At 41.6% G+C, this 24853-nt stretch overlaps 1 protein-coding gene across 2 annotated transcripts in view; it reads left to right on the top strand.

Moving 5' to 3' along the window:
* Positions 1–24853, top strand: part of AFF2 (ALF transcription elongation factor 2) — a 239629-nt gene that overhangs the window by 202109 nt on the left and 12667 nt on the right. Inside the window, exons 10-15 of one of the 2 annotated variants that reach the window (XM_087941173.1) lie at positions 14084–14246; positions 14877–15902; positions 18908–19032; positions 21520–21736; positions 22754–22890; positions 24506–24569. In XM_087941173.1, coding sequence (XP_087797299.1) covers positions 14084–14246; positions 14877–15902; positions 18908–19032; positions 21520–21736; positions 22754–22890; positions 24506–24569 — 1732 coding nt within the window. The remainder of the gene's footprint in view (positions 1–14083; positions 14247–14876; positions 15903–18907; positions 19033–21519; positions 21737–22753; positions 22891–24505; positions 24570–24853) is intronic. The other variant, XM_087941175.1, reaches the window with a different exon arrangement.

Raw genomic sequence — 24853 nt, 5'->3', positions numbered from 1 at the left:
CAGGGGAAGGATACTGCAAAATCCCCATTCCCTCCCTACCCCGCTAACCTGCTTTCCAGCTCCGTTCTCCTGTGCAGGGCAACCAAAGAAGACCCAGCCAATCAGCTGGGACTCAGGAGGCGGACAGTAGATGGGGGTGTGGCTTGGTGGGTGTGGCGTGGCTTGCTGGGCGTGGCTTGCTGGGCGTGGTAGGGGAAGGTTACTGAAAATCCCCATTCCCTCCCCACCCCACTAACCTGCTTTCCAGCTCCATTCTCCTATGCAGAGCAACCAAAGAAGACCCAGCCAATCAGCTGGGACTTGGGGGGCGGAGAATAAATGGGGGCGGAGCCAGTCAGAGGTGGCATTTGCCAGTTCTACAAACTACTCACAATTTCTGCTACCGGTTCTCCAGAACTGGTCAGAACCAGCTGAATACCACCTCTGGTTTAGAGCCAGGAACTGGACATGGGTCTCAGGGCAGGATCTGACCAATGCAGAAGATCTTGACATGGTTATTTCTCATTTTAAATCAGGATAGAACAGAATAACAGAGTTTGAAGGGATGCTTTTTATAGAGAATTGCCAAATACACCGCTCACTTCAGAGTTTTGCTGGCTAGATTATATTACCATCAAATGTGTAGTGCAGGGTTTTTACTTCCAACTGTTTTTTTTTTTTGTTTCATTAAATTGTGACTTTCTAAGAAGTGACATCCCACAAGATATTTATCAAAGCAAGAAAGCAACGGAAAGGTGTGCCTTGCCTTGCCTTTAATATTTCTCTTTTTCTTCTGACATTTTTCTAGCTTAGAGATCTAATTCCATTAAATATGTACATTTGACTGGGAGACTTTCTCATGTCTCTTTCAGAGGAATCTTAAAAGTACATAAGGTCTGTGGGGCATCTGTTTTAAAGTGCAAATGAGACCCACAGTAGAATATTGTCTATGAATCTTTTTCCATTTATTTATATTCCGGCGGTGTTTTTACTTTTCTCTGACTGTAAAATGGATGTGAGGGAAGGAAAAATCCATCATATTTTCTGCTGAGTCCCGTCGAAACATATTATTCTTATTTAGCAGGTAGCAAAGTGGAGTTTAATTCTGGTCAATTTTCTCTCTCTCTCTCTTGGTATTAGTAGATGTCATGTCGGCTAACTTTGAAGCGTCTCCATGACCGGGAAATGCTGTTCATAATTGGGCCTTCTATTGTTTAGTAGATCTCTCCATTACAATCTTTCCAGTTAGATGACAACTTTGAAACGACAGTTGTGAAAAACTGTTCAGATGTCCAAGGCCTCAGAAATGGGCTAGCACAAACATTATTGGGTCCTGAATGCATCTTTTGTGGCCTCCTGACCTGTCCAAGATTATTGGCCCCAGTAGCTCCTCGCCAGCAACCAAGACCCCCAGATAAGTAGAGATTAACATCAGGATTAATGCCAGACCAACGATAAAGCAGCAAACATCACTCCCATCAAGGAACTACCAACTCAGACAAATAATGAAACAGCACACAAGAGTCTAATCAAGGAATTATCAAGAAGAAAACAGCACTCCCACCTACATTGAGAAGGCAATGTGATGGCATCTAAACAAGACCACTCTCTTCCAGTCCTGATGATGTTACTTTGTTGAGTAATGGAAGGTGTGCAAGAAAACTACCAGGCTCAGAGAGCACCAGGGACCCTACAGTCCACCTCCTTCGCCTTCTCTCTTTCTCCTTCTCTCTTTCTTTTTCTCCTTCTCCTCCACAAACCCCACTCACTTCTAGCACTGATGGTGTTACCTAGTTGGATAACAAAAAGCCTGCACAAAACCCACCAAGCTCAGAAAGCACCAAGAACCCCACAGTCTGCATCCTCCTCTTCCTCTCCACAAACCCCACCTACTTCTAGCCCTGATGATATTACCTAACTAGGTCATGAAACCTAATGCAATAAAACCACCAAGCTTGGAGAGCACCAAGGACCCCACAATCATCCTCCTTATCCTCCTCCTCCTCCTCCTCCTCCTCCTCCTCCTCTTCAATGCAAAAACTCACTTCTAGCCCTGTTGATGTTACCTAATTAGGTCACAAAACCTAATGCAATAAAACCACCAAGCTCGGAGAGCACCAGTTGAACCCGGAACCCCAAATATTCTCTTTTTATTGGATCTGAGCATGCTGAGCCACTCTTTTAGTCTTCTCATCAATATTTCACAGGGAGCAAATCAATCAAAACCAGCCTTACAAGAGGATTGGTAAAGAGAGGAAGGACGTGTTCTTTACTAACAAGTGAGCCATCGCGAAATTATGTTTCTTTGGGTTGAAAGTCAGAACGACCTGGAATGAGGCTCCGTCAGACAGAGGGTACTTCCGCTCCTTCCACTTTACTGAAAGGTGATCGGAGGAAATAGAAGTTCATCCCTCCACAAGCATAAAGTAAGGGATACGAGTGGCTTTAAGAAAAGAAGAGAAAAAAGACTGAAGAGGATCTTGAAGAGCTCTTCAAGGTAGTCGAAAGGAGCTTGTATAAAAGAAGGCCGAGACCTTTTCTTTCTGGCAGAATATCAAATGGTGGATCTAAAATACAGGAAAGTGAATTCTGATTGCTTTCTTTAAAAAAAAAAAAAAAAGCAACAACCTTTCTAAAGAAGGAGGTGAGTTTGTGTTTATCAGGCCATCTGTCAGGGATGCTTTTAATTTGGATCCTTGCAGTGAGCGGGAAATTGGACCTGATAGCCTAACAGTCCTTACCAACTCTCTGTTTCTATTTCTGGGCTTTCCAAAGGAGTCGAATGGAAACCAAGGGGAAAATCAAGAGTTGAATTAAAGTGGTTTATTTATACACCCCTTATAGACCACTGCAAACACAGCTGACTCTGAGCATCTAGCTTTTTAACAGTCGGTAGTCATGTTAAACTGCATAACGGCCTCTCTTCTCTAATGGCCCCATTACAATTAAGATCTATTATAGTGATGACAGCACAACTTCCCACTGCTGAGGAATAATCCTCACATATAAACGTTCACCCCTCGCACGGCCAATTTTTTTTTTCTTTTTAGTATATGTTTTATTTTTATTCATAAAAATTTTGAATATAGTGTATTGTCAGGGCATAATGTCATTTACAAAAAAATCTAGAAGAAAACAGAGATGTTGACATGGATACTAATAACAATAATAAGAGTGTAACAGGGTCATTTTAACTAGATTTCTCTTTACCTTAGCTGGTTTATAATTCTGTTAATGATATCAACATGTTTATAATTATAAACCCTCTTTATATTTAGCTCATACATAACAGTAGTCTTTCTTCAGCTATTTTCTACCTCTTATCTCTAACCACTCGTAAAATCTGTTCCATGTTAAGTAGTCTTCTGTGTCTTCTTTGTCTTTTTAATGTCAATCTATCCATCTCTGCACAGTCTAGTATCTTCCAAATTAAATCCTCATCAAGGCCAATTCTATGCCTTCCCCGCAAAGCCAGGTCTTAATCTGCGGAGTGTGGCATGTGGAGTTTGTTCAATATCATGGAGAATGTTGTTTTGAGCCCAAGAGATTCAACTACAGAAAAGAGCTAATTCTGGGGGTCTTCTGAAGGCAACATTCCTATGAGTTGGGATGCAAAAAGTTCCATCTGACCATCAGTGCAAACCCCTAGACACCTAGAGCACCACGTGAAGATCATTGGCATTGACAATGTCACCGTCAGTCAATTGCAGAAGGCAGCTTCGCTAGGAACGGCTTACATCCTGCGACTGAAGCATAGACACAAAAACACTGAAGTTTCAAGATGGCTTCCGTCAGGTCAGCTTCAGGGTTTTGGCAGCAACAATACTTTCCAGACCATCAAAGATGAACATCTGCCTCTCCCAGCTCCTCGGGAAGGACTCGATAGGTGGATGAAAATCCCAAATCTGGCAGACTGAATGACAAACCATAATCAAAGACGTTGTGCTTTTATCCATGTGTTCCATGGAATGGTTGAGGTGTGCCTTGCTTCTCCTTTTGTTTGTAGTTCCACAGAGAAGAAGGGGTCAAGCTATTTTCCAAGGTACCCGAAGGCCAGACAAGGAATAATGGATGGAAACTGACCAAGGAGAGATTCAACCTGGAAATAAAGGAGAAACTTTCTGACAGTGAGAACAATCAACCCATGGAACAGAAGTTGCCTTCAGAAATTGTGGGAGCTTCATCCCTGGGAGCTTTCAAGAAGAGATTGGACTGCCATTGGTCAGAAATGGTGTAGGGTCTCCTGCTCGGGCATGGGGTTGGACTAGATGACCTACAAGGTCCCTTCCAACTCTGATTATCTGTTATCTTTTAGGAATCGCTAACATCTTGCAAAATTTTCAAAGGGGGAGGGATAAATAGTCAGAAGATCAGCAAGAGTGTTTTGCTTCCAAAGCGGTAAGCAGGTGTTTTAAAGCACCAGATGAGCTGCGTCGGTCCAGGCTTGTACAAACAATCTCCAAATCACGCTTGTTATTCATCGGGCGCTCGGAACCATCTGAATTCTGGCACGTGCAGACTTCAGATGGCACACAATGGCTGGTAATGAACAACACCTGTGCTTACCTCAATGACTACTCCGATCTTAACACGCTGGCAGAACGTTGGAGGAAGGATAAAGAGGGTACAAAAAAGGAGTGAGAGACGGACCGATTTTTTTTTTCCTACCAACGATGTGCCATTACATTCCAGAGCTTCAGATTTTCTGGGGGCGTAAAATCGAGCATCCAGTGAGGAAAACAAGGGGGCTGGTTTGGCCTGGAGCCAAAAGTGAAACATTGCACTGAGAACCAACTGCAACCAATTTTATTTAATAGGAAGATTTTGAGCAGGGCTAGTTCGCTTTCTCTCCCAGCCCACCTTCTCCCCATCCTGGGCTTCAATGCCATCATCATCATCATCATCATCATCATCATCATCATTAATAATGTTATTATCTAATAATAATAAATTATTATTAATTGTATCCTATGACTATCATTAAGTGTTGTACCTTATGATTCTCAACTCCTGATGAATGTATCTTTATTTTATGTATACTGGGAGTATTTACACCAAGACAAATTCCTTGTGTGTCCAATCACACTTGACCAATAAAGTATTCTGTTCTATTCTATCTTTAGTGAGATTCACGGCCTTTGGGGCTGGTTGGTAGCTCAACAGCTCAAGTCCTAACCAAGGACCTGGGAACTGGTCAGGTAGCATCGGAGGATATTAGCTGTTCCAAGTAGGGTGGGTTTTTTGGGGTGTGTGTGTGTAGAATCAGGGTATTCAAGTCTGATAAATTCAGAATTTCCAAATAGCTAAGTAGCCCTTTAGGTATTGCTCCAAGGACTCCAATCACAACTGGGATTACACACGATTTCTTTTTCCAAAGTCGCTCAACTTCAATTTGGAAGTCTCGGTACTTTGTGATATTTTTCTTGCTACGCATCTTCAATTCGTGCATCACCAGATATTGTAATGTCAATGAGCCAAACCTTTTTCTTTTCAACCATTATTATGTCAGGTGTGTTGTAGGCCAAGTGCCTGTCAGTCTGAATTCTGAAGTCCCACAAGAACTTGACTTTTTCATCCTCCAGACCCTTCTCAACCTAAAGTTCCCAGTAGTTGTTACTATACTCAAATCCAAACTTTGGGCACAGTTTCCAGTGAGTGATTTTAGGAACTCAGTTATGGCATTCTAGATAGTCAGTTTGTGCAACTTTGCTACGCCCACTGATTAAATGGTCAATTATTATTATTATTATTTTATTTTTATTATTTTGCTAATTGAATTTTCGTTAAAGCACGGGATATAACTGAAGGCCCCAAATTTATGATATTGGGGAAGGAAGGTGTGCCTGGGTAATAAACGCAATATTACTGTCACTTTTAATGGAGTCTTCTCTGTTCCCTCTGCCATTGTCTCTGATATAGCTACCTCATCAGGGTCGTTTGTAGACAATTGAATTAATTGGAGATAGGGACATTAACTCAACCTGAATCCCTCTGATTGCTTCTGTAAATAAGGTTAGAGAGCAAATAGCTAATCTTCGTTTGTCATTAGAGATTCTTTTTTTTTCCTTCCCCCACACACATTTTCACACTGCTTGTTGCCCTAGAATCATTGGGCTGAGCCGGTTCACGCGTTTATCATACTTCTTTGTGTATCGCAAAACCGCAATTGTATCACCCTTCCATTTCATTTCCCATATCAGTATAAAATCACTCGACAGGAGGGAGCCCTGAGCTGAATTAGAGCTTATAAAAATCACCAGACCAACAAATTAATAAGACACAATGAATAAAGTGGAATTTGGGATGGAAGTCACTGTCAATAAATAATAATTTTTAAAAAAATTGACGTAAACAAATTGACTGGCAGAATTTTGCCATTCGAGGCCCACCAAGGCAGCCATCATAGTCTCATTAGGGGAAGGCAAGATCAAATTTTTAAGAAAGTTGGCTAAACATTTGCAAAGATATTAGGTGGTGGGTTTGTAGTCTGGAGAGGCAGCAGCTTCAGCATAAAAATTTGCTCCTCTTGTGTTGCGATATTTATTTTTAAGCTGTCGTGTGCTTGAGTTTTGATTGATCTTCATGCACGTTTCGGCTGCTGTATATTTTTAGGTTTCGATGGACACAGATGTGTCCATGTGCTCTTTTGCACCTTCCTTTTGTTTTTAATCAATGTGATTAAAGACACATTGTGTTGATACATCTTGGGAATGTTTAAAAAAAAGGGCAAGGATGGATAGAAGAGAATATTTATAGCTCAGGGTTGAAATGAAGAGTTCCTGTTGCTCTCTGAGCTTGGTGGTTTACTTGCAGACATCCATGACCCAACTAGCTAATGGTATCAGTGCTCAAAGGGAGAAGAGGAGGAGGGGGATTGTGGGCCCTTAATGCTTTCTGAGCTTGGTTGTTTTCTTGCAGACATTTTATGACCTAACTAGTTAACATTATCAGTGCTGGAAGGGATAGGAGGAGGAAGATGACTACGGATTCCTTGCTGTTCTCTGGCTTGGTTTTCCTGAAGATGTTTCTTTACTCTACTACTACTCTACTAAGGGGGAGGAGGAGGAGGACAACTACGGGGTCATTGGTGCTCTCTGAGTTTGATGATTAGCTTGCAAACGTTTCATGACCCAACTAGGTAACATTATCAGTGCTAGAAGGGAGTGGAGCGTGGGAGGGAGGAGGAGGAGGAGCGCTGTTGGTGTTCTCTGAGTTTGGCGGTTTTCTTGCAGACTTTTCTTTACCCAACTAGGTAATATCACCAGCGCCAGGGTTGATTTCTGTAATTTCTGCTAATAAGTGCACCTTCAGTTAGGCTCACCCCAAGAAAATAACGTGCAGGAGGGAAACCTCCAATCCTAACCCAATTTTCTGCAAATTTCACTGAGATTTATTTCTACATAAATCAGGAGCATTCAGGTTGCTTAGGAGAAAGTCTAACTGAACTCCACGTGGCTTCCGTTGGAGCAAATATGCATCATCGTAGCCAGAAATCGTGGCATTTTCTTGGAGGGTCTTCTTGCATGTTCCAATTTGTCTTTTGTTGTGTGGCTTTGACTCAGGGAGAGCTATTAGAATCCGAACCAGAGGGGGAAAAAAAACACATTTTGGTGAAGGATATTGCCTGGAGACTATTTGTCATTTGTCAACATAACTATAATGTGGCAATTCAGTGAATATTTCTGTTTTAATCTTCTGCAGCCTGGATAATCATTCAAACTGTTGGCACAAGTGGTTATCCTAGAGAGCAAGTCTTCCATTTCCCCCACACACACACTTTCCATTTTTCTATTTTCCTCCTTCTCTTCTTCCTCTTCTTCCTCCTCTTCCTTCTCTTCTTCATCCTTCTCCTTTCTTCCTTCTCCTTCTCCTCCTCCTCCACTCCACAAATATTACACCCTTCTTGGACTGATGATATTACCTAGAAAGGTAATGAAACGTCTACAAGAAGACAACCAACCCCAGAGAGCACTAAGACCCCATAGTTCAATCTTGAGCCACAAATAATCTCCTCTATCCTTTCCTTTCTTGATTCTATTTGCAAATTTTGACCCAGTCAATACAGATCCAGGTCTGTTTGGTCCAAGGTTTGAACCAGGCTCATAAATCCATCCCCCACAGGCCCACAAATCCAACACACATCTATCACAATTCATCTTCTGCCTTAATGGCCAACATAATTCTGGATGGATTTTATTCCTGGCTAGAATAGTGGACGAGTCCTCTCTTATTCCCCATGAGAGCATTTTAGGATTACAATCTATATTTCATTAATTCATGAAGTACTCAGCAACACTGTAATATTTGTCTTGAATAACAGGCCATATTATAAGTGGAATGAAAGTATAATTAAGATGTTTCTTGATTATTAGGTTGATTTTTGGTTCTATCTTTTATTTCATAAGCCAATCGTTGACTTTTTGTGGGTAACTTGGAGTTGATCAGATTGAAATGCATACAAATCACAGCAATTAATTAATCTCTAAATGTACTTCATGAACTAATTTAAAAGCACACCTTTACTTTAAGGAGTTATTCTGATGCCTGATCTGTTGATAAGAGTAAGAGGGATAGCTTATCAAAGATGTTCCTTTTAGTTTTCATTACTCATTTGTGAATTATGTCAATGGTGCGTTATCTTCAAAATGGTACCCATATCAGGCTTTGCTGATACAGCACATAATTTTTCATCCAATACTTGTTTAATCTGATTAATTATCTGCCTTTTACTCAATAAAGCTATGAAATGCCCTTTCCCGGGCTGATATGGCCAGTTTACAGTGACTGTTTGATTACTGAACATATTTACAATGCAGAGATAGGAGTGAGCTCGTTCTGAGGATTAATAATTGTCAGTCCTGCACATGATGTCTGTAACAACTCCATTTTATCTTTAAAGCGGCTTATTAAAATATTAAGAGTAAATGATGTGGTGAAAATAAGGCAATAACCATCTCAGCGGAGAACAGGGGAAAAGAAGAAATTATCCATTTGTTGGTCATTTATGGCACGGAAAAAAAAATAAGCTGCAATTCCGTAATAATTTAAGAGGGTCTTGGAAAATGAAACTCTAACTTAAGGAAGTCCACAGAGGCAACATAAAAGCTAGACACATCAGAAGATCACTTATTTCCTCAAATTATAGAGACTTTTTTTAAAAAAAAAAAGAATATTCTTTGTACAGCATTTGTGAAATGTTGATTACAATCAGCAACAAGACATATTTCAGGTCAAAGAAGATGGACAATTTAGTGCAGTCCCTAAATTTGAACTCGGTTCTCACCAAGGCTTCTTGAGACCATAATTAAGCATCCACTTAGTCAAAACAACTCTTGTTTTATTTCAGCGCTGGGAATTATGTTCATTCCCAGCCCGTAATGAGTCTCAAACAGTCCCTCGAGATAAGCACCCACCTTTCTCGCCTTTGAATTGCTGCCAACAACTAAAGTGCCAAATTAACTATAAAAAACCAAGCGAAGTACAAAGTCCACACAGAGCTTCAAGGATTAATCCAAACAGAGCAAACAACTGTGCTTCCTGCAAAGGTTTCTCCACCTTTGCCTGTCCTTTATACATTATGGGAGGAGCAATCACCTCCCAGCCTTACTCCCGAGTCGCCCCTTTTGTCTCAGCTGCTCTTGCCAAAGGAGCATGATGTTCTTGGACACAGTATATACAGCCACTATCCCAAAGGTGCTTTTTTTAAGGAGGCAACTGGATTTTCTGTTGTTGTTTTTTTCTTCGAAGACATTTCGCTTCTCATCCAAGAAACTTCTTCAGCTCTGGCAGGATAGTGAGAAATGAAATCCTGTCAAAGCTGAAGAAGCTTCTTGGATGACAAGCGAAATGTCTTCAAAGAAAAAAAAAAGCAAGAAAGTCCACTTGCTTATAAAAAGCACTTTTGGGAAAACCATGACCTGGATGACTGAGAATCTCTACGGGTTTTTATACAGTCGCTCCTTGCTTCTAAGTCTGGTAAGGGTATTAGATGGCATTTCTGCTAAGATCACAAAGCTACATTCTGACAGCTCAAGATATGTCTTACCCGATGTTTTATTATCCTGGAATCTTCAAAGATGATTGCAACAATATCTATGAAGCACCTTCTTAATAGCTCAGTTGTTCTGTCAGATTATGGCCAATTGGCTTCACAAGCTAGCATAGCATTTCCCAAAGCATATAGTATATACTTTGGGGTATATGATTAAGCGCTCATTCATAATCCTCCATAGCAGTGATTCTTAAACTTAACAACTTTAAGATGTAAAGGTAAAGGTTGCCCTTGCACATATGTGCTAGGGGGCAGTGCTCATCTCTGTTACAAAGCCAAAGAGACAGTGCTGTCCGAAGACATCTCCATGGTCATGTGGCTGGCATGTCTAAATGCCAGAAGGTGCACAGAACACAGTTATCTTCCCACCAAAGTGGTCCCTATTTTTCTACTTGCATTTTTTACATGCGTTTGAACTGCTAGGTTGGCAGAAGCTGGGGCAAGTAGCGGGAGCTCACTCACTTACGTGGCGTTAGGGATTCGAACTGCCGAACTGCCAACCTTTCTGATCGACAAGCTCAGCGTCTTCGTCGCTGAGCCACTGCATCCCCTACTTTAAGTTGAGTGGACCTCAATTCTATGCTGGCTGGGGAATTCTGGGAGTTGAAGTCCACTTGTCTTAAAGTTGCTAAGGTTGACAAACACAGCCCCACAAGAATCTTATGGCAGAGGTATCGGTATCCTAGACTGTGTAATGCATATAATCAAGCTATGCTTTATGGGCTAATATACAAGTTGCATGCATTCCCATCTCATATGTTCGGTGAAATTGGAAAGATAACATTCATAGTTGCAAAAGGCCAAGATGAATTGGGAAATATGTTTTACGGCTCCTTTCCGTCTCTCAGGCAGATAGTATCTTAGAGAGATGGCTAAATTAGCTAGATTGCTTCTTGCTATCTACATTTACTCCTCGAGTCTAGTGCTATCGTTAGATCTTAAAAGCAGCAAATAATAAAGCTTTCGGTGTTTGGAGATGGAGGTTTTATCTCTTCCTTGCAAGCTTTTTCCTTCTCTTTTTTTCTTGACTGGTGTTACAATTGTGCCGTATCACTTTGCATTACACATATTGCTGGTTACGAATTAGAATTGATTTCTTATAGGAATATCATGTGTTTGTTGCTAGGATAGGATAGGATAGGATAGGATAGGATAGGATAGGATAGGATAGGGTAAGGAATAGGAATAGGAATAGGAATATGAATATGAATAGAATAGAATAGAATAGAATAGAATAGAATAGAATAGAATAGAATAGAATAGAATAGAATAGAATAGAATAGAATAGAATAGAATAGAATAGAATAGAATAGAATTTAAATAGAAGAGAAGAGAAGAGAATTTAAATGGAATAGAATAGAATAGAACGGAATAGAACAGAACAGAACAGAACAGAACTGAACCGAACAGAACAGAACAGAACAGAACAGAACAGAACAGAATAGAATAGAATAGAATAGAATAGAATTAGAATAGAATAACAGAGTTGGAAGGGACCTTGGAGGTCTTCTAGTCCACCCCCCTGGCCAGGCAGGAAACTTTATACCATGTCAGACAAATGGTGGTCCAATCTCTTCTTAAAAACTCCCGTGTTGGAGCATCCACAACAGCTCTTGTGTTTGTGTTTTTTTTAACCAATGGCAAAAGGCGCAGTTTTGCAGTCCAAGATGAACATCAGGCTGAATCTCCCCATATTTTGTACAGACACACACACACACACACACACACACACAAATGCATTCCTTTTGAGCCAAGCCAGAAACAAATGCTTCAATGTTGTTTGAATTATTTAAAGAAGATCCTTGCAGTTAAAATGAATAGAACTTGCGTTGAGTTCTGCCAAGGATGACATTCAGGCTCTGCTGGTTCTAATTCCCTTATTTTACTCTTGCATATATATATATATTTTTCTTTGCTGTCTTTTTCCAGTAAATCTTGTGGGAATTGTGCCTGCCTCTGTCCAGTGTGACCTCACTAGAGCCCTTCTAAAAAATATAGATTTTTATTTATTTTTTAAAAAATCTGACCTGATCTGAATAAGCAAAGGAGGGAACGTAGAAGGAGGTGTGTCCTCTTAGTTATCCTGAGACTAAATCAGATAAGGCCAGCACAAGAAGCTCTATTTATTGCAAAATAAATCTAAACATTAAGGTGGGTTTTTTTCCCCTTTAAGCTATGGTTTTGCAGTGGGGTAAAGAATGGATAAACAAGGGGGTTCCAGAACAGCAATAATGTTTGTTTTGTCCTGGGTGAATTTTATTTTTGTTGGCAAAAGCATGAGTGAAAAACTAGCTGCAGATAAAAGGTCCTTAGGGCGTTTCTGAAAAATCGTAATATGCCTATATCTCTGTACTTATGATATGTCTTAGGGAAAAGGCTGGGAAGAGAAGAACGCATAGCATTCATTAAAATTAATTTTTAAAGTGTTTACATCCAAATATTAGAGCTGCCTGATGTCCTTCGTTTGGGCATAAATTAGAAATGTGTTAACAACCCATAAAAAAAACAACAACCCTCAATGAAATAAAAAGAGGGGGGAGGAAGGATAGAAACATCGTTGTTGGTAAATTATTTAAAGAATGCTTATTTGTTTTAGCTAGCTATACCCCTGCACGGTTTGACTCGCGATCATAAATTTACAACTTACTATGAATCCCTCCTTGTGTCCTGCGTGGGAACCGCAAAACCACGTCAGAAATGGAAGGGAAGAACCGGATCAAAATTAATGTGGGGGACACATATCCTCTTTGGATTTCCTCAGTAGAACTTTTTACGTGGTGGTGGAATGCCAAAATTATGGAACAAATCAAGTGAGGCTTTAGGTTCCGTGGTTTTCCTGTGGCTCTTTCATGGGAGAAGAAGGTCCCATGGGGTGGGATAGAAGATTGTTGTCGTTGTTAGTTGTGAAGTCGTGTCTGACTCATCGTGACCCCATGGACAACGTTCATCCAGGCCTTCCTGTCCTTCACCATTTTCTGGAGTCCATTTAAGCTCACACCGACTGCTTCAGGGACTCCATCCAGTCTTCTCTGCCGTCCCCTTCTTCTTCTTCTTCTTTTGCCCTCCATCATTCCCAGAATTAGGCGTTTCTCCAGGGAGTCCTTCCTTCTCATGAGGTGGCCAAATCTGTGGTTATGGCCCACTCCAATCTGCCTCTTTGAATTTGACAGTTGAACATGATGTCCTACAGGCAGGAATATCATAAGTAAGTCTTAAATCATACATCGAGACTTCCAAGGTCTCTTCCAACTCCATTACTCTGTCTCAGCTGCAGCAGAGAAATTAATAAGTAAGGCTTCTAACTGTGGTTTGTTATATGGGGCAAGCTCAAAAGGGGCTACCAACCTACCTTGGGAACGGTTCAGAGTCCTGTGTATGTTTAGCTTGCAAAAGAGAGTTGAGAAAGGACCTTGAAAGATCTGAAGGACAGTCGTCTCCTACAGAACTTGCTCTCCCCTCTCTTCCAGGTGGGAGGACTAGAACTAGTGGGCTAAACCCCCAAGGGCTGTAGGTACAGATTAAACATGAGGAAGAACGTCTCAATAGGAAGAGTTGACCATCGTGGAATAGCTTACAGCATGGAGTGGTTTTTTTCTCTCTTTGACTGGAGGTGTTGAAATGAAAATCAAAGAATCTTCTATCGGAATGGTTAGTGAATCCTGCGGTGGACAGGGAGTTGAACTTGACGACTTCTCAGGTACCTTCCAACTCTGAATCTGTGATGGAATGTAGGCTGGATTCCCAGGCTGGTAGAGATGCATTCCAGAAAAGCAAGAGACAACTCAGCTCAGGTAGTTTGTGTGAGAGAAAGAGAGTGAAGACAGATCCTCCTTAATAGTTCCCAGACTGCATCCTTTATGGGGATGGTACCTTGCTTTAGTTCAGCAAGATTCTGTCTATAGGTGAGGACGGTCATGAAATTTGCTTGAATAGCATGGCTTTCTTGGTTTATGGAACCTGGCAGAATCTATAATTCTATATCATATGAGATAAGGAGATGAATCCCTGAATAATCTTTATAAATGCTTAAATATGTTCTTTCTTTGTTTGTAGTGGCCTTCCATTGCCAACAGCACACAACACTGTCCTCATACATTCCAGTGGTGGATCTGGAAGCTCCAGTGAATCTGAAAGTAGTTCAGAATCTGATTCAGACAGTGAAACCAGCTCCAGCGATAGTGAATGCAATGAAGAATCACGTAGCGGAACTCCGGAGGTAAAAAATCACAATGTCCATCTCTAGATTTCCAGATGTTAAATTGCTTTATTAGGAGGCAACTGGACTTTCTTGTTTTTCTTTGAAGGCATTTTTGCTTCTCATCCAAGAAGCTTCTTCAGCTCTGACTGGGTGACAAGAAATGAAAGGATTGCACTACTCAGCTGACTCTGAGGACACAGATAAACCTCCAAGTGGCCTCAATGACCCTCTAAAAGGATGCAAATGACCAGCTGTCTGCAAGGAGTATCAATCCTTCCATTCCCCACCATTCAGTCAGAGCTGAAGAAGCTTCTTGGATAAGAAGCAAAGCGTCTTCAAAGAAAAACAAGGAATTGCCTCCTGAAAAGACACTTTTGGGACAACTGTGACTGGATAACTGGGAATCTCCATAGACATTTAAATTGCTTTAGTTTTTCTTTTTGTCTATATACAGTGTATACCTATCTTGGCAACAGGTGCGTGGACTTCAAACCCCAGAATTCCACAGCCAAGACAGCCATTTATGAGAATTCTGGGATTTGAAGTCCACACACCTGGAAGCCCAGGCCTCATGGCTGATTTGGAAAGGAAAGCTTGACTACAAATGGGATCAATTGTTCATCACTTTTTTCAATGTGTCTCCCTCAGCCTGAACCCCCCTCAGCTAACAAGTGGCAGCTGGACAAATGGTTAAACAAAGTCAATCCTCACAACAAGACTATCATCAGCAATCAACATGACGGTCACGGGGAGAACAGCGTTCCATCGCAAACCGCGGCTCAGATGGAAGGACAGAACAAAGGGAAGGTAAACAACAGCTTGTCCTTGCCCGATTCCAAAGACAGGACCCTCCGCAGCCCCATCCGAGAGAAAGCCAAACCCCGGGTGGCCCAGAAAACCCCAGCCGAAGTGAAAAGTTCCAAGCAGAAATCCCCTGTCCACAATGAACCGGTCCCCCAAAGGACGACTGGGAAGAAGCAACCCAAAAAAGTCGAAAGAACTTCCAGTGTGGAAGACTACAATTGGCCCAAACCAAATATGACTAGCAGCACCCCCAAAGACAAGGAGGCGCAAGAGAGCCCAGAGCAGGCCAAACTGAGGGCGAAGATGGCCGCTGGGAAGACCGCTCCGAGGAAGGAGCCTAGGGCCACCACCGGCCCTCCTCTGGAGAAGAAAAAGTACAGAGGTCCCAGCAAAACTTTTCCCAAGTCGCGAGAGTTCGTGGAAACGGACTCGTCCACCTCTGATTCGAACACCGACCACGAAGAGAGCCTGCAGGCCAAAAGTCTGCAAGGAGGGAGCGGCTCGGACAGCAGCATCAAAGCCAAGGACTCCAGTAGCAACATCCTCAGCGTCAGCAGTTTAATGAGCAATAACAGCAACACTTCGGTGGACCAGAATGGGCCAGATTTGGAAGAGCAGCTTTTCTCACCTCTTCCCATTGTCCAGAATGAACCCCTGTCCCCCTTGAAGGAATTCGAAGAACTCAAGTACCTTTGGGTGAAAATAGACCTGAGTTTCCTCTCTCGGGTTCCCGGGCAAGATCTGGACTTTGAGAACGTCTCCGGAAAGGTGGAAGCCCGAGAGGTCAACGTCAAGCATCGGCGACAGGCACCCGACTCTCCCTTGCCCCTGGCTGAAAAACCGTCTGCTAAAACCAAAAGGAAGCACAAAGTAAGTTCTTTATTCTCAGCCTTCCTTTATTCCCTCCCGTGAAGATAGTGCCACGCAAAATCAGAATAAAACATCAACCCACTTTTTTTTTTTCTTTGACATCACCTACCTTGGCCTCCAGGAGAGGTTGGTTGTCCAACACTGGAGATATTCAAGGAACAATTGGACAACTATCTGTCTGAAATAGTGTAGGGCCTCCTGCTTCAGCAGCAGGTTAGACTAGAAGACCTCCAAGGTCCTTTCCAACTCTGTTCTTCTTTGGCCAAAAAGCCCGAGTGGGAACTTGGTGATGCCTCAAATTGGTGGATTTATCCCCAAACATCAACAATGTACTTGGGTGTGCTTTGTGAATTGCCTTCTTTTACTCTAAAAGCTACATCTGAAATGAATTGAGAAGAAGTTGCAATACGATCAGGGGCCGCCACAGAGGTTATCCACCATGTCAAAATAGCAATAGCACTTAGACTTATATGCTGCTTTACAGTGCTATGCAGTCCCCTCTAAGCAATCAGCCTCTTGCCCCCAACAATTTGAGTCCTCATTTTACCCACCTCGGAAGAATGGAAGGTTGAGTCAACCTTGAGCCGGTCAGGATCAAACTCCTGACAGTGGGCAGAGTTAGCAATATCAATAGCACTTAGACTTATATACCGCTTCACGGTGTTTTACAGACCTCTCTAAGTGGTTTAGAGCCAGCCTATTGCCCCCAGTAATGCTGGGTCCTCATTTTACCCAGCTTGGAAGGATAGAAGGCCGAGTCAACCTTGAGCCTGGTGAGATTTGAACTGCCAACTTGCAGGCAGTTAGCAGGCAGCAGAAGGAGCCTGCAGTACTGCACTCTAACCACTACGCCCCCGAGGCTCATAAAAATGCCACCCCTTCTTAATGCACATTAAATGCTCCACCCCTTCTGAATGCACATTAAAAATAAGAGTAGCTTTGATTACACCCCTACTATTTTAATGTCCTCAATCCCTCCCCTTGTGAACTCCTTTTGCCATGATAATGGATTAGTGGGAGTTTAGAAAGCCAGGTAGGGCATGCAATGGAGTAAGGATAACATAAAGAAACACAGATTATTTATATGCATCTTTTCAGCCAGAATTACTTTCAAAAGTTGGGGGAGGAAGCCTTTAAAGCTACTCCCCCCCCTCACCCGCCTCATCGCATTGATTAAGAATAATATTTTAAAAACTGAATACATTTTTTCCGGCACAACACTTGTTAGAAAGCAGTTTGGGATATCGCACAAGAGCTTTGCAAGAGAGAAAAAAAGACTTAGGTAATCAAATGCAACTCCTGGGTTTAATCTAATGGTACATCTTTGTCGGTTTTATTTTGTTTTGTTTCATTTTTAGTGGTTAGAGCATTAGGACAAGATTTCTCTCCGTTTTAAATAGGCATCCATCCATCAAAGTCAAAATCAGGCAAGCTTTCTGATAACATTTGCTGTTGTCTTTATTCCACATTGGAAAAAAAAAATGGGGGGGATTTTGTTACATAAACACCTGGGATTTATCAAAATGCCATTCACTTTGCGTTTTTTCTTCTTCTTTTCCTGCTGCGTTTTCCCCTTCCCCAACCACTACTTGCGAAGCAGAATCTTTTGGGAGTCAAGAGACGAAGCTTTTATCATGGGTTGGATATGATTTATATCCAGGGATGTATTGTTAAGGGTGGGATATGAAGTTCACACTGAAATGTGCTTTTGGGACAGGAGAGGCAGCGCAAGAAATCTCAACTCTGGATATTTGCAGGCGGGATTATTGTGTTTGTTTTTAAAACCTACTTGCAATTGTCATTGCTGACCCAAAAAAGGGCCCATTTTTAGCCTTTCCTGGAAGGAAAAGAGAGTAAATTGGGACAAAGGACTGTCCTTCAGCTCTCGCTCTCTCTCTCTCTTTCTTTTTTTCTTTTTTTCTTTTTTTTTGCTAAAGATGAAATAGGACATTTCAGAAGCAGCCATCCCTGACAGGTTTTACAGAATTAAACTGGGGTGCTAAAAATATTAGCTGAATCAATCTGGACAGTTTAGAGTGCCAAGTGGCACTCATTCTAATTTCATGCATATTTGGGCAATTCAGAGATGGAAGGCCCTGTCTAGGCAAGAAAAATACAGGGAGGGTGTGTGTGCGAGAGAGAGAGAGAGAGAGAGAGAGGGAAAGAGAGAGAAGGAGGGAGGGAGGGAGGGAGAGAGAGAAAGAAGGAAGGGGGTGTGAGAGAAAGTGAGATAAAAGACTATCAAAAAACAGAGAGAGGAAAGGGAGAAAGGATGACACAAGGAGAGAAGTGGTGATTGAAAGCAAGCAAAGAAGAAAAATCAAGAGAAAGGGGAGATTGATTGACTGACTGACTCATTGTGTGCTGTCAAGGCCGTGTTGACTTCTGCCACATGTAGGCAGATATTCTCGCTGTTGATTTGTGCCTAACCTGGTCTTTTAGGTCTTCTGATGGTGAAAGAGAGAATGAGAGAGAGAGGAGAGAGAGAGAAAGAGAGAGAATGAGAGAGAACATCTCCACACTTGGTTCTATTCCTACTGCCTCTCCACAAAAAGGATGGTTCTTGACCCCACTTCTATTGTGACCAGCCACACCATAGTCAACTCACTCCAGCGGGGTTGTGTTTAGTCCCAGCTAGTTCCAAACTTGCCTCGGGTTCACCACATACCGCCCAACCAGCCATGCTGTGGAACTCCAAAACCTTCTCAACTGTCCCATTTTATCTACCTAGTAAGACATGAAAAAAAGATCTAGCAACGTCTCATGGACCCCCCCTTGCAGAAAGAGGGAGGGTGCGTTCTTCCCAATGGTTGGTGGGATCATGTTCCCAACATTCTTCCCAACAGTTGGTGGGATCATGTGAGGTAGCCAGACCCACCAGTCAGGTGATTTCACTGGGGTAAAAGACGGTTTGGGTGGGAAGAACGATGTGATTTCATCCGTTGTTGAAAAAGACGATGCGATAAGAAGCGTAACGTTTCTGGCTTCTCTCCTTCTGATCGAAGCAGTCTGAAAATGTGGACATATTTGGCGACAGCAAGAAACAACGTTTAGAAGAGTCTCCGGCTTCCTCTTTGCTTCCACCCTGCATTTCACCGATACCCAACCACAGAATACCCGGCATAAAAGAGTATGTGCTTTTTCCCTACTTTTTCTCTGTAGCTCTAACAGAATTAGCCCAGGATTTTTAGCCTCCAAAATGCCGTGCCGTTGATAGACCTCATTCCTAGTTTTATTGTATCTCTTTATTTTCTGTCTTGTGTTCATCTAAGAAATAATTATGACGTCTGGTTACTGCAGTCAACCTACAGGAAGGACTGGCTTCACCCTTCTCCTCTGGTTTATCTCTGTCTGGTCTTTAAACTGTAATTTGAAGGATATTTTTTTTTCTCAACAAAACGAAGCTGCCTCTCCCATCATATTGTTGCACGGTGAAATTTATGTTGAGTGAGTAATCCCGCAGTAAACATAAAACTCATGGCTTTTAAAGCATTGTGAAATAAAACCAGCCCATTCCTAATCCCTCTTCTACCTGTGTAATTGCTAACTCCACTTAATGCAAATGAATTTATCCTAATTTGCCTTCTTGAACACACACACACACACACACCAAGTCTGAAAATGGCACCAATACCTTAAGCATGGAATCCATTTAAGGATGATGCAAGTGTCATCTTTCAAGCAATGTGCGTTTATCTTTCTCCACCTGCTTGCGTCATCTCTTTTTTAAATCTTATATTTTATGCCTTTACCAAACCCTAGAGAGTTAGCCCCCAACCTGATGTTTCTTAATTTCAGCTTGTTTTCTAGGTCATTAATTTGATTCCTCTGAGCCCTGCAACTATTGGTATCCTCTGTTATAATATAATTGTGTTCATCAATAGTTATTTCCCTTATGCTAGGTCTAAATTTCCCCTGGTCCCAGATGTTTCCAGTTGCCAAGCAATTCTTCCCCCTGATTTTCTTATTAGTTATGTTTAACTGAGACTAAGATCGTGGTGTGATCTGTTCTAAATATCCTCCAAGTTCGTATTTAGCCCAATCATTTTCTACTTTTTGAATATCATCAGCTATATTCATGTTTGAAGGGTCTCAACGCTTACAGAAGGATGAGTAGAAAGTCATCTCAATAACTTAGCACTAATGGTCATGGTTCCCCATGAAGATCACTTTGGCCATTGTGGACTAGAACCTAGTCTCAAGACTTTGGCCTGCTTTTGATCCAAGTTTAGCATTGGTGGCCGGTTGTGCTTATCCCACCATTCATACAACCTTCCCTTTGCTAAATCTCATGATCTTGAGTGCATATTCTAAGGCCGGGTTCCTCAACTCCAGCAACTTTCATTGGTGGACTTCAAATCCCAGAATCCATGCTGGCTGAAAAATTCTGGGACTTTAAGTCCACACATCTGAATGTGGCTATGGTTGAGGAACTCCGTTTTTATGGACTTCAACTCCAAGAATTTATGTCAGCTGGAGAATTCTGGGAGTTGAAGTCCACATGTCTAAAAGTTGCTAAGGTTGGTGACAACATCCATTTTTATGGAATTCAGCTCCCAGAATTCATGCCAGGTGGGGAATTCTGGGGGTTGAAGTCCACACATCTGAAAGTTGCTGAAGTTGAGGAATCTCAGTAGCCCATTTTTATAAACTGAAGTCCATTTGTTATGAACTTCAACTCCCAGAATGCATGCTGGTTGGGGAATTCTGGGAGTTGAAGTCCATAAAATTTGCTGAGGTGAAAAATTCTGTTCGAAGCACTGGATTATCAGGAATAATGAGAACATTCCAGTTGTGAGTCCAATTGTTGTTGTTTTGTACAAGTAAATAATAACTGAAAAAGGTGGCTACTTACATTAGAAGTGGATGTGTTGTTGAATACAGTCAGGTGACATGATTGAATTTCCCCCCCCAGTCGAAAAGCCAAGTTGCTTTCCTTTTGCTTGTTTGTCTCTGATTTGTTCCTTTGAGGTATTGTAAATCTATAAAAACTTGACACTGACTTAAATTGACTAAGAGGGAGACATCCATTCTTGTTGACTTAATTTACTATTGAAAATTTGAGTCGATAATCATGAAAGTAAATGGCAGGAGAATGCAATATGTGTTGACTAAGGAAGGATTAAAATCCAAGTAATCTTCATTGACCGGACTAGGAGAGTAACTCAAATAATAATAATAATTAAAAAGAAACCCATGGTCGGATTAACATGTTAACGAGTCAGCTGGCTCTATCTGACTTGGCTTCTGTTTCCTTTTTTTTTCTTCCTTCTTCTTCTTCTTCACAGCCAGGGTTTAAATAGTAGGATTATTAATTTTTTGTGTCCTGGTGAAGGAGGTACAGGAGGCAGTCCTTGACTAACGACCACAATTTTTTCCTTGCTAAGTGAGAGAATCATTAAGTGAATACCACCTTTCTTGCCACAATTCTTAAGTGAATCTAACCATATCAGACTCTGAATTTTGATCACGTGACTGTAGGGATGGTGGAAAATGGTCATACGTCACTTTTTTCAGGGCTGTTGTAACTTCCAATGACTATTAAATGAATAGTGGTAAGTCAAGGGATGCCTTTATATGTTTGCTAAAACTGTTGGCTTCGGTTCTTCTTTGACAGAAGCAACTCCATGAAAAAAATGACCAAAAAGAGAGAAGAAAAGCTCTTCCCACCTCCCTTGTCTCCTCTGATGGACGAGACAGCCCCGCGGCATAACATCATGGACAGCAGCTCCTTCAACCAAGAGAACTCCCTCCCAAGCTCCTTGCAGACCAACACCTGCTCCAAACACAGGAAGAATGAGAACAAATCTTCTGCCAACTCCAAGGGAGTCAGTGTAAGTGTCAGGCATGAAAGATCAGGTCTACACGTGAAGGTCCAATTCCACTGACTTATCAATAAGAGGAGAAACTTTGTAGCTTGGGGTTGAAATGAGAGGTCCTTGGTGCTCTCTGAGCTTGGTGGTTTTCTTGTAGATGTTTCATGCTCCATCATCATCAGTGCTACTCTACTATTGACTAACACTGATGATGTTACCTAGTTTGGGTCAGGAAAACCATCAAGTTTGGAGACCACCAAGGATCCTTCGAACTGATTTATTGCTATGCATAGGAATCTTCTCAACTAACAGTGGGCACCTGCAAGGAGTTAGAAAAGGATCAATGGCTCTCAAGGGGGTAGGTGGGAGTAGACTCAGTCTACAATAGTTGGTGGTGTGGAAAAATTTTCCCGCTGTCCAAAATGAGTGTGGGTGAATCAATGCCACGTTGGAGCCCCTCATTTAGTCACAACCAATACCATGATAAAGGAGGAAGAATCAACCGAGATCCTTACCCGCTTAGCCACCCATCGTCCTCCTTGAAATTCTCCACCCCAGCTAACGTTTGACCGTGCTTCACCTTGGTCATGCAAAATTCAAGAGAAGCTGCGCAGCACTGACCTTTAAACTGTGATTTAACTTGTACGGTTGCAAAAGGGCAGGGAATTCAAGAGGGTTTTTTTTTTTCTGGTGGCAAGCCTTCTGCTCTCATCTGGCACCTGGCCTAATTGTTGGATACTTGTGAAATTTTCGCCTTGCTGTTTGCCTCCTAACATTTTAATTTTAATAAGCCGCCGATGCTACAAGGCACCCATGCTGACATTACACCTTGGAAGAAGTGGGTGTTAATGATGCTGAGCGTGGGAGCGGTATGGAGCCGATTGCACTTAATTAATTTGCTGAGCCTGACTTAGCGACACGCAGCCCAAGAAAACAAAGAGCTGGATTTTAATTTCAAGGCACGCACGCCTCGCAGGACGGGGACGTGTAAAGGTATGCTTAGCGTGAAGGCTAATTAAAAATTACTTTCTGTAGGAGGAAGACATTCACAACAGGCCTTCTAATCCTTTGCTGGAATCCAGCCACCTCGACAACAATCTCTGGTTGACAAGTCCCACCTTCACCAACGGGAATCCTGAATTGAGAAGACCCAAGATAACGTTTGATGATATGTTAGTTGCTTATTCGTTATGGCTGCATTTGTACTTTTTGGTTAGCTTGGGGCAAATTTCGCATTCCTTTTTTTCTTTAAAATAACATGTTTTTATTAGAATAGAATAGAATAGAATAGAATAGAATAGAATAGAATAGAATAGAATAGAATAGAATAGAATAGAATAGAACAGAATAGAACAGATATTGGAGAATAGAATAGAATAGAATAGAATAGAATAGAATGGAATGGAATGGAATGGAATGGAATGGAATGGAATGGAAAGGAAAGGAATAGAATAGAATAGAATAGAATAGAATAGAATAGAATAGAATAGAATAGAATAGAATAGAATAGAATAGAATAATCTTTATTGGCCAAGTGTGATTGGACACACAAGGAATTTGTCTTGGAGCAGATGCTCTCAGTGTACATAAAAGAAAAGAAACATTCGTCAAGAGTCAAGAATCATAAGGTACAACACTTAATAATAGTCATAGGGTACAACAAGCGATCAAATCATACTAGGAAACAGTCAATATAAATTGTAAGGATACAAGCGACAAAGTTACAGTCATACAGTCACAAGTGGGAGGGGAGGGGTGATAAGGAGTGATGAGAAAGTTAATGGTAATAATAGTGCAGGCTTTGTAAATAGTTGAACAGTGTGGAGGGAATGATTTGTTTAGCAGAGGGATGGCATTGGGGAAAAACCTCTCCTTGTGTCTAGTTCTTCTGGTGTGCAGTGCTCTGTATAGTGTCATTTTGAGGGAAGGAGTTGAAACAGTTTGTGTCGGATGTGAGGGATCTGTAAATATTTTCACCCGTATTATAAAACACAAAAGTAAATAGAAGAGAAGTGAGGAGGAAGGAAGAAGAGAAGTGAGGAAAGATGGGTGGGAGGAGAAAAAGAAACACTGACATTCCAACTCTCTCTTGCGTTTCTTTGGGCAACATTTTCAGAAATTGTCTGCTCTTACTTTCTCCCTAGAACTGAGAGAGACCAACCCAAAGTCACCCAGATGGAATTTGTCACTAAACAGGACCAGGAGCTGGGTTTCCCCAATCCTGGCCCCGTTTTGAATGAACTCCAAGACAGATCAAAAATCCACCTGGTCATTTAAAGTTTAGCCTTCTAAATGAACCTATAATTGTCTAATCTGATGTTACAAAGAGAGAAGCTGGAGGAACATTTTGCAATGGCTGGAGATTGGACAAATAAAGAAACACATATTTGTAGGGGAAGTAAACTTACTGTGCATGGATTAGAAGTTGGAAATCTCGATACCTTTAGCAGATGTCTTTTGGAGTCAGCTTCTTCCAAGATGTCCTTTTGACTTCCCAGTGTGGTCTACAACTCTTAGATTGCCAATTGATTTCCTGCCTGAATATTTTCCAGAATTTATTCCTTCTTAGCTTTTGGAATAAGTCACAAGAGTGAAGAAAGCAGAGTACTATGTAGATTTACATAGTATTTTATTTTTTATTTTATTATTAGAAGATGGGCAGGATTAAGGCAAGCCCTGTAAGCATGAAGTCTAGATCAGGCCAATGCAAGAGCTGAAATCCCATAGCTGCTTCTTCTCACCACTGTTGTTGTTATTGTTGTTGTTGTTGTTGTTGTGTTTTTCTAGGCTTCACAATGCTGATTATTACATGCAAGAAGCCAAAAAGCTCAAGCATAAGGCAGATGCTCTGGTAAGTCTCTCCATGTCCCTTTCGCTCTACCTGGTTGGGTTGCTGATTCAGCAGAGAATTCATATGCCGGAGAGGATCGCAACACGTGTGTGAGCTTTATTAACAATGCATTAAATTATGCTAATTATTAGTATGCAATAAAGCACCCTTCATTAACAGGAATGCCCACCGTGGGGGCAGTAATGCAGATAATTCTCTGGATCAGCTGGCATCCCGTTTTGGTTGCCAGGATGTGAAAAAGTTATGGAGACTTTAGAAAAAGATCAGAGAAGAGCAACCAAGAG

This window comes from Pseudonaja textilis, chromosome 12 (genome assembly GCF_049901715.1).
Source record: "Pseudonaja textilis isolate UNSWEBS1 chromosome 12, rPseTex1.2, whole genome shotgun sequence".
In the NCBI taxonomy this organism is placed as follows: domain Eukaryota; kingdom Metazoa; phylum Chordata; class Lepidosauria; order Squamata; family Elapidae; genus Pseudonaja; species Pseudonaja textilis.
This window is presented reverse-complemented; position numbering and strand designations above follow the sequence as displayed.